At 48.0% G+C, this 10,312-nt stretch overlaps 1 protein-coding gene across 1 annotated transcript in view; it reads left to right on the top strand.

The window, feature by feature from the left end:
- The window catches only part of SPATA6L (spermatogenesis associated 6 like), a 47,625-nt gene extending 38,835 nt beyond the window's left edge, over positions 1–8,790 (top strand). Inside the window, 4 exon segments of the mRNA XM_019463708.2 lie at positions 2,983–3,076; positions 4,364–4,409; positions 4,412–4,453; positions 8,561–8,790. Coding sequence (XP_019319253.2) covers positions 2,983–3,076; positions 4,364–4,409; positions 4,412–4,440 — 169 coding nt within the window. The 3' untranslated portion in view covers positions 4,441–4,453; positions 8,561–8,790.
- Positions 8,791–10,312: the final 1,522 nt, after the last annotated feature.

Raw genomic sequence — 10,312 nt, forward strand, 5'->3', positions numbered from 1 at the left:
GGGAAATTCCAGAAAAACAGGGGTGAAAAAAAATCATCCATAGTTCTGCCACCCAAAGACAAGAATTACTAACATGTAGGTGTATTCTCTCTTTTTCTAGACATGTTTTCTTGGTTTATTTATATGATTGCCACAAATAACCGCCCCCCCCTCCCCACACACACAATTGCACCTATCTGGTAAGCAGGACAAAATTGAGAGAAGAACCCGTATTTTCCAAATTGTACTCTCTGGTAAGATGACCAGCCATCCACTTGGCCTGGGACTCTTCTGACTTTGGCTCTTAAAGTCCTGCATTCTGGGAAACGCCTTACTCCCAGCAAACCATGACACGTGGTCACCTTAATGCTGGGAAGTGGTGAAGATTATATATATATATATATATTTTTTTTTTTTTAAGATTTTTAATGTTTATTTATTTTTGAGAGACAGAGATGTGGCACGAGTGGGAGAGGGGCAGAGAGAGAGGGAGACACAGAATCCGAAGCAGGCTCCAGGCTCCGAGCTGTCAGCACAGAGCCCGACGCGGGGCTGGAACCCACGAGCCGTGAGATCATGACCTGAGCCAAAGTAGGACGCTCAGCCAATCGAGCCACCCAGGCGCCCCCTGAAGATAATATTTTTAAGACAGCTTTAAAAAAGGAATAATTGACATTATATTAGTCTCAGGTATACAACAAACATCATGATTGGATATCTGTACAGACTACAAAATACTCACCACAGTAAATCCAGTATGCACCTGTCACCATAGTTACAGATTTTTTTTTCTTGTGATGGGAATTCTGGACGTTTATTCTTGCAGCAACTTTTAAATATGCAATATGGTAGTAACTCTAGTTGCCATGCTGTCCGTTACATCCCTAGGACTTATTTTATTATTATTTTTAATGTTTATTTTTTATTTTTGAGAGAGAGAGAGAAAAGGAGAGAGACACACAGGGAGAGAAAGAGAATCCCAAGCAGGCTCCGTGCGGTCAGCACAGAGCCCGATGCAGGGATGACATCATGACCTGAGCTGAAGTTGGACACTTAACCGACTGAGCCACCCAGGTGCCTCTGGAAACGCTAACACTGAAGACGTTTCTCCTGATCTCTGAGAACTTGCAACTTAGCAGAGGATGTAAAAACAAACATGTGTACCGAGAGCTTTCTACAAGGCAGGACTTTGAGAATAGTGTAGACCAAACGTTATCAGAGTATGAAGCAGGAAGAAGGAATGCTTCATGGAGCAGGTGGTGTTTCCCAGGTGGGCCTTGAGGGGAGGGGATTGGATTCTGATGGAGTTAATGGAGGGGAGGGATTGGAGGTGAGAAGCCACAGGGCTCTGGCACCTTCTAGAAGTTAGAGCAGCTTGAGGGAATAGTGGGTGCCAAGGCTGAGGGTCTGAGGGCCTGTGGAAGCCAAGCTAAGGAGTTTAGGCTCTGTTGGAAGGCAGTGGGAGCTTTTTCAAGTTCATTCTCAGGAGTTAGGCCATTTGACTGTAGGGTGATGGCTCTGGCTGCAGATCAGATTTTTATCCTCTACCTCTGACAAATCAGCAAGTTCTGTGTGCCCCAAATCACTCTAAATGGAGAACTTTGGAACTAATTAGACTATGAGTTTGTAGATAAGGCTATGATCAACTGTGACAAAGGACAACACAGTCATGGAAAGGCCATCTGGCTTGCCCAGGACTGTCCAGTGTGTATCATACATTAATTAAAGAGAAGGATTTCAACGTATTGCTAAATTTCTTAGGAATTTTTAGAAAACAATGTGTGTTTTTTTAATCCTTGCATAGATTTTTAAAAATATCTATTATTTTTGAGAGAGAGGGAGTGAGCACAAGCAGGGGAGGGGCAGAGAGAGAGGGAGACACAGAATCTGAAGCAGGCTCCAGGCTCTGAGCTGTCAGCGCAGAGCCCGACGTGGGCCTTGAACCCACGAACCGTGAGATCATGACTTGAGCCAAAGTCGGATGCTTAGCCGGCCGAGCCACTCAGGCGTCCCCCTCCCCCATCCCAGTGTCAGACATTAACCAAATAATGACAAAATGTCACTGGGTGAAGTGCTATGAATGGTGTTGAATGGACTCCAAGCGCATGTAGGAGGGGAGCCGGCTCCCTCTACAGGAGGGGGCTCAGGGGGGACTTTGCTGAGAACTCAGTCATTGGACTGAGCTCTGAAGGGGAGTCGGGGTTAGCGCGGAGTGGGGATCGGGGTGGGAGTGGCAGCATTCCAGGCCCTAGCGAGCAGTGCTGGCGGGCGTGGAAGGGAGAAAGTGCCTCCTATGTGAGGAACCGAAAGGCACCCTAAGGTGTGTGGTGAAGTTTGGGTCTGCTCAGCCTAAAGTAGGTGAGATAAACAGTAAATTCCTGGGCCCAGTCGGTCAGGTTAAGCGTCTGACTCTTGATTTTGGCTCAGGTCATGATCTCGTGGTTCTTGAGATCGAGCCCCGTGTTGGGCTCTGCACTGACAGTGGAGCCTACTTGGGATTCTCTCTCTCTCTCTCTCTCTCTCTCTCTCTCTCTCTCTCTCTCTCTCTCTCTCTCTCCCTGTCTCTGTCCCTCCCCCACTCACATGCATGCATGTATGCATGCCGTCTCTCTCAAAATAAATAAATAAACATAAAAAAAAATCCTTGTGGTGGAAAACAATTGGGATTACGTTTCGTATTAAACATTGGTGGATTAAATTTTTCAACGTGAACGCAGGCTTTATTCTTTAGAGAGCTATCTGAAGCGCGCAGCAAAGAAGAAGAGAATCCCTCGCAGGCACCCACCCCCACACAGGCCATTCTCCACCCTGTGGTTTTTATTCGTCAGTGTGTGTCGTATGCATCAGGGTAAATAAGGACACTGAAACCACACTATGTGTACAGGTTGCCTGTTACTGCTTTTTCTTGCCATCAAGCTGTAAATATCAGCCCACAGCGTTCTGTACTCTAGTATCCTTTTCAGCAGCTGCCTAACACTCTGGCCTGTTTCATTTTCTGAGCAGATTCCACCTTTATTCTCAGTCCACTTGGAGGAAGATCCACGAGAGGGTGTGCGGTCTTCTGACATCCCACAGAGCTCAGCAACACCTAAACAAGGTAGGGCTTCTGGGAACACCTAATCGCTGACGAAGTTCCACGGGAACTGGGACTTACAGTCTCCGAGGGGGGTGTGTGCGTGGGGGAGATGGACATTAATCAGGCCACCGTAGAAATAAATGTACAATTGTGACACTTACCAAGGAGGGTGCGTGGGGTCCTGAGAGCGTACGAAAGGGGGGTATTGACGTGGTTGGGAATCAGGGTGGGCTTCCCTGAGGAAGAGACACAGGAGCTTCCATCTGACCCATGAGTAGCAGCTACTTTGCAGCTCAGCACGCACGGGGCAGAGGTCCTACATCGTGAGGGATCACGGTCCTTTCAGGGACTGAGGGAGGACCTCTCACCGGTCTGGAGCACAGTTTCTAACCCGTAGTTAGATATACCCAGTACTCTGTCTACTGCGGAGTGCAGCACGAGCTAAGGGACCTGTTGCCATTTCCAAGGAATTCCAATGAGAGGTTAACAGTGCCCCCCATGGATGGATTTAACGACACCACGTAGTAGTTGAAGCAGTCATCTTGAGTTATATAAACACTGGCATATTGTAGATTTATAGGATGACACTCATAAATGAACATTGGGGCACCTGGGTGGCTCACTCGGTTAAGCATCTGACCGGCTCAGGTCATGATCTCGCGGTTCGTGGGTTCGAGCCCCGCGTCGGGCTCTGTGCTGACAGCTCGGAGCCTGGAGCCTGCTTCGGATTCTGTGTCTCCCTCTCTAGCTGCCCCTCCCCCATTCTCTCTCTCTCTCTCTCTCTCTCTCTCTCTCTCTCAAAAATAAATGAAAGCATTAAAAAATACAAACAAACAAATAAACATTGATTTTCATTGAGAGGGTTGTGAATTACTTTGCTGCTTCTCTGCAAAGTCATTGGCTTTGCTTTGTTAATTTCTAGTCTTTTTAAGGAAGGGAATCCTTTCAGAATGTAAAAAGAAGGAAAGGAAAGGAGGAAAGGAGAGAGAAGAAAAAGAAGGAAAAAAGAAGAAAGTATCTGCATGTATTTACATATATAGTAAACCCCACGTATGGGGCATGCATGGGTCATAGACCTCTTTTTGTTTGTTTGTTTTTAAGTAGGCTTCATGCCCAGTGCGGGGGTTTGAACTCATGACCCTGAGATCAAGACCTGAGCTGAGATCGGGAGTCATTTGCTTAACTGTCTGAGTCACCTAGGCACCCCCCCCCCCCCCCGGCCTCTTACATGCAGAAGCACACATCTGGGTATCGTTGATCTATATGACACTATGAGTAATGCAATTGCCAGGTTTGTTTTTGTTACAGGAATATACTATCTCTGAAACAAAGTATATCCTTGAAAGACCAAGTTACTCCCAGTGCAGGAACAGAGATACTTTTAAGCAGCTGTCTTAGGTAAGTGAGCAGCTTAAGTGCTGTTTCCTATTTTGATTTGCTTAATTTCATGTCAACATGAAATAACTAGAAAATGTGGTGGACAGGAGACGGGGTGGAGACCTAAGAGCCACATTCTTCTTCCACTCGGTAGAACCACAGCACGCGTGTCTGTGGTCGGCTAGCCCGGTCTCTGTCTCTGTCTCTGTCTCTGTCTCTGTCTCTCTTTCTCTCCCCTCCTTCCCACCCTCTTATTTAATGGTACCTCTTTGAGCTCTAGGCTCTCTTTCCTGCTGTGGGGTATTTACACGTGCTGCCCTCCATCTAGAATACTGCTTCCAGACCCTGCTTGGGTCACTTCTATTTATCCTTTGGTCTCGTGACCAAAGCTCTCTGCACTTTTCTTGGGAAAAGTATCCTTGTATCAGATCACCTTCCACTGTGGTTGGTGCTCGGTAGGTATCCCTTAATGAGTGAGTGTCGAACGAGGGGATAAGGCCAACTCTAGGATTCAGGTGTATGGTAAGTAGTTGGCCATATGATGCAGTGAATTCTGTTCTTTTCCTCTCCTGCCTGGGCCTAGAATTAGAATAGCTCTTCCTTACAAAGTGCTTCCTGAGTGCCAGAAACTGGTCCGAACACTTTGGTTGCATTAGATGAGTGAATGTTGGGGCGCCTGGGTGGCTCAGTCGGTTAAGCGTCCAACTTCAGCTCAGGTCACGATCTCGCGGTCCATGAGTTCGAGCCCCGCGTCGGGCTCTGGGCTGATGGCTCAGAGCCTGGAGCCTGCTTCCGATTCTGTGTCTCGCTGTCTCTCTGCCCCTCCCCTGTTCATGCTCTGTCTCTCTCTGTCTCAAAAATAAAGGTTAAAAAAAAATTAAAAAAAAAAGATGAGTGAATGTCTAATTCTCATAACAATCCTATGAAGTAGGTTCTGTCATTAGTCCCATTTCATAGAGAAACTGAGGCGCAGGGAGGTTAGGTGCCGTGCTCAAGGTCACATGGCCAGTGGATGGCGTGGCCAGGAATACGAACATTCTGTGGCCTCCCGAAACCTAGATTGTGTGATAGGGGAGCCCTGGGGAGAAAGAGCAGAGCCCTTGGGACTCTGAGCAAAGTCCGTGGACAGTGCCCTTGAACATCTCCCTCGGGGATCCTGTGTTGCTGTATTATGTAGTCCCTAGCATCCTAGCAACATCAAAATGATTATGAGTCTTTTTAAACCATAAAGGAGTGTGAGATGATATGCTAGGTTTTCACAGTAGTTGGGCTCCAGAAAATCTGGCTTGAGGGTCACTCATGCTTCAGGGCACAGGTTGCTTGCCCACGCCCGCCCCCCCGCCTCCAGGGCTGGCCAGGACTCGCTGCCTTTAGCACCGAGGTGTGGGGAGGACAGCTCAGTAATAGCCCATTCTCCAAGCTTCTACCCCCGAACGTTCTGCTTGGTAGATTAAAGGATAGATTCTGGGCCACTGAATCTCCAGTTGCCAAAATAGTCATCTCGGCGTTTATTAGGCAGTTATATGGAACAGGGCCCACATAATTACCACCATGGGAACCGGGCCCACATAATTACTGAATGCCAAGTTGTGTTGGCATCAAGTTCCAAAACCAGCTGATACGTGGATGCCGATGGGAGGGGAGAGAGTGAAGGGAAGAAAAAAAATGAGTAACTTCTTAGAAAGTGGGTTTCCTTTGGGGCATCTGGCTGGCCCAGTCCGGTAGAGCATGTGACTCTTAATCTCGGGGTCATGAGTTTGAGCCTCATGTTGGGGGATGAGTTTACTTAAAAAAAAAGAAAGATGGGCGTCTGGGTGGGTCAGTCAGTTGAGCGTCCGACTTTGGCTCAGGTCATGATCTCGTTGTCCGTGAGTTCGAGCCCCGCGTCGGGCTCTGTGCTGACAGCTCGGAGCCCGGAGCCTGTTTCAGATTCTGTGCCTCCCGCTCTCTCTGCCCCTCCCCCACTCGTGCTCTGTCTCTGTCTCTGTCAAAAATAAATAAACATTAAAAAAAATTAAAAAAAGAAAGAAAGAAAATAGGTTTCCTTCCAAACACAAGTTCCCACCCACTAGTTTGGAATAGTCTCGTAGGCCTTCTCTGGAAGTGCTCCATGCCGCTCCCCGATCACCCCCCACTGTTTGGGTCATGCATTCCTGGGGAGGCAGGAGTCCTGGAGGGCTGTGTCCGTGAAAGTGTTCATGCGTGCAAAGAAACACGGGTGACCTTGGCTCATCTTAAGCAAACAGGGCACTTATTACAAGGATGCTGAATATCTCAGTGAATCTAGGGAGGATCCAAACAAGCAAGATCAGGCCACTAAAATGGGATGGCTAGAGTCCCCCCTCTGGGTCAGGAAGACAGTCCCAGAGAGGAGCATCCACAGAAGACCCCGTGGGCTTCCACTACCTGTCCCCAACCTTGATTTTCTCAAGGACCGTCTCCCGCTTGGAGACTCCAATTCTTGTCGCTTGCCTTTGCCACTTTGGCTCTCTTGCTGTTGACCAGCTGTCCCCCTCCTGGGTGCCTAGTGATCTCAAGACCGGGGGAAATGAAACAGTCGACTCTTACCACAAAAGGACCAGCAATTCTTGACCCAGAAACAGTGAATCCAGTTGCCTGACAAGGGAACGGGCGGAAGAATCGGGTAGTGGGGGTGGGAATACATCTCTTTCTCCTTATTCTGGATGATTTGGGACTTGGCACTTTTGCTATAAAACAGATCATCCCTTGTATACTTCAAAATGGTTAAAATTTTATAAACCATGAACAGAAAATTTTGTGTTATGTGAATTTTGCCACCAAAAAAAAAAAAAAAAAAAAAATCCCGTATACCACTCCCCACCCCCTAGTTCTCTTGGAATGGGTGGTTGTCTCTGTGTTTCGGTCCTTACCAAGTGTGTGAGCTGACTGTGTGTGTCTGGCAGGTGCTCACTGAGACTCCGCTTTCAAGGGCGAGCTTCCAGGGCTGTCCTCTGCGACGCCTGGTCCCTCAGGCAGACTGAGGCCCGCTGCCCTCTGCTCCCAAACGAACCTCCACTTAGCACCTCATTCCCACAGCCATGTATTATAGTTGGTTTTCCTTGTGAAAACCCTCCGAGGAAGGGGACAGAGACTGACCAAACGGCACCAGCTCCGGCCCACTGAGTTCCAGCACCATGGCTGGTCTGGAGCAGGGGCCAGTCCGCTAGGAATGCTTCCAGCCAGAGGGTAGGCAGGGAACCCAGGCCTCGTGTCCTCGGACACAGACGAGAACCGTAGCACAAAAACCTCTCTGAAATTAAAGAATAGCGGGGCGTCTGGGTGGCTCAGTAGGTTAAGCATCTGACTCTTGATTTCGGCTCAGGTCACGATCTCACAGTTCATGAGCTCGAGCCTCATGTCTGGCTCTGTGCTGACAGCCTGCTTGGGGTTCTCTCTCTCCCTCTGTCTCTGCCTCCCCCCTATGTGCCCTCTCTCCTCTCTCAAAAATAGACATTAAGAAATATTAAAGTGGGGCGCCTGGGTGGCTCAGTCGGTTAAGCGTCCGACTTCAGCTCAGGTCACGATCTCGCAGTCCGTGGGTTCGTGCCCCGCGTCGGGCTCTGGGCTGACGGCTCAGAGCCTGGAGCCTGCTTCCGATTCTGTGTCTCCCTCTCTCTCTGCCCCTCCCCCGTTCATGCTCTGTCTCTCTCTGTCTCAAAAATAAATAAACGTTAAAAAAAATTTTTAAAAAAAGAAAAATTAAAGAGTAGCAAAATGGAAAAAAAATCAAGAAAGAAACCAAAAAAGGACAAAAGTTAATTAAAATGCTGATTTTTGGTCTGTCTCAGCTCATTAGGCCTCCAGGTCCTAAGACAGTGGTTGGTACAGCTCCCAGCCTCACCCTGTCTACACTGGGCGGGCAGGAGTCTGTTTACTCCCTGTCACAGGGGCTTATCCTCAAACTGATGTGACGCAGAGAAGTCAGGTAACCTGCCCAAGGTCACACAGCTGCTCGGTCAGGTTTCCCTAACGTCGCCTCCCCCTGCACTGGGAATGTAGAAGGGGCTCAGACACCAAGGGATCTTCGGGAAGAGCTACTTGCCTAGATTAGGATTGAGCGAAATCACCGTCTCCTCCTTGGCGCTGATCCTTTGCCTTTTTCCTCAGGACCACGTGCCGTGCACGACGTTGCCGGCTTCACAGCGGAAACTGGAGGAGCATCGCGAAGAACTCACTCATCGAGTCAACTGACACATCCTTCGAGAAATGAACAAGTTTTTGTTATGTGTGTGGAATCACCAGTGTCTCACCCCCTTTACACCAAACCCTGTACTCACTCAGTCTTCTGTACCTAGGTCAGAGTCGTTGATTAAAGTGTTTCCAGTGCGGGGCTCCTATTTCCTTGTCAAGCTGGAAACTTTTTAATACACTTTGTGTGTGCTTATGTTTTGAGCTTGAACGAGAAAGTAGCGGAGGGTGGGTGGCCGGTGCTTTTATTGGGAGGGCACCTGTAGAAATCGAACAGCTCAGGACGCCTTTGGAGGTGCTCCTCATTTTTGTTTTTTTTTTTAATTTTTTTAATGTTTATTTATTTTTGAGACAGAGACAGAGCATGAACGAGGGAGGGTCAGAGAGAGAGGGAGACACAGAATCTGAAGCAGGCTCCAGGCTCCGAGCTGTCAGCACAGAGCCCGACGCGGGCCTCGAACTCACAGACCGCGAGATCATGACCTGAGCTGAAGTCGGACGCTTAACCAACTGAGTCACCCAGGCGCCCTGGTTTTTTTTTTTCAAGTTTGTTTATTTTGGAAGAGAGAGAATCCCAAGCAGGCTCTGTACCAACAGCACAGAGCCCCATGTGGGGCTCGAACTCACAAGCTATGAGATCATGTCCTGAGTCAAAACCAAGAGTTGAAAGCTTACCAAACTGAGCCACTCAGGTGCCCCTCTTGAAATTTTTCAAAGTTTTTCCTTCCTTCCCCCTTCTCCTGCCCTATCTCTCTCCTTCCCTCCTTCCATCCTCCTCTTCTCAGCTTACATTTTACTTGACCTAGAGGAAGCTGCTATTTACAGGATAACCCCATAAATCCTCCAGGGAAAAATGGTCAACTTGAATTTCTCTTTTTGGTAAACTTGGGTTTTGTTGTGTGTTTTTTAAAAAATTTTTTTTTCAATGTTTGTTCATTTTTGAGAGACAGAGTGCAAGTGGGGGTGGGGCAGAGAGAGAGGGAGACACAGAATCCGAAGCGGGCTCCAGGCTCTGAGCTGTCACCACAGAGCCTGACACGGGGCTGGAACCCACGAGCCTTGAGATCATGACCTGAGCCAAAATTGGATGCTTAAGCGACTGACCCACACAGGCACCCCTGTTTGTTTGTTTGTTTGTTTGTTTGTTAATGTTAGGCTTGATTTACATGAAGTCCACCGAAAACTTGGGAAGAGGGAGCTTTATGTCAGGAGAATTCAGATCTGGCTCTAGGACACATTTGTAAGAGGAGGCTAATTTCTTTGGATTATAGTTTAAACCATCCTCTCACCTTACCTCCCTCCTCTGTTTCCAGCAGTGCTTAATAAATTTCTATGAGGAACGAAATCTTCCTCAAATATTTCTCTGAAAGAGCTACTTTAAATAAATACATGCTGCAAATATGACCGCCAAAACCACATTTAAAATCAGCTAGAAGGGCACCCTGATGAAATGCTCACACAGTGTTAAGGAGCACCAAGAGAACACGGCCGGGATGATGTGGGACTGGAGGCTCATTGTCTTCATGGGGACAAGCCCAGAGCCGAGGGGCCTGGAAATGGGAACCTCAGTCTTTCCTTCACATTATAACCTGGCATTTTCCTTTACCATACCCTAAATTTCTTTTAGTTTTTACAGGATTTGGCGAGAGTCAAATTTCCTTTTCTTGTTAT

This window comes from Panthera pardus, unplaced genomic scaffold (genome assembly GCF_024362965.1).
Source record: "Panthera pardus isolate Hobbes unplaced genomic scaffold, ASM2436296v1 HiC_scaffold_20, whole genome shotgun sequence".
NCBI lineage: Eukaryota > Metazoa > Chordata > Mammalia > Carnivora > Felidae > Panthera > Panthera pardus.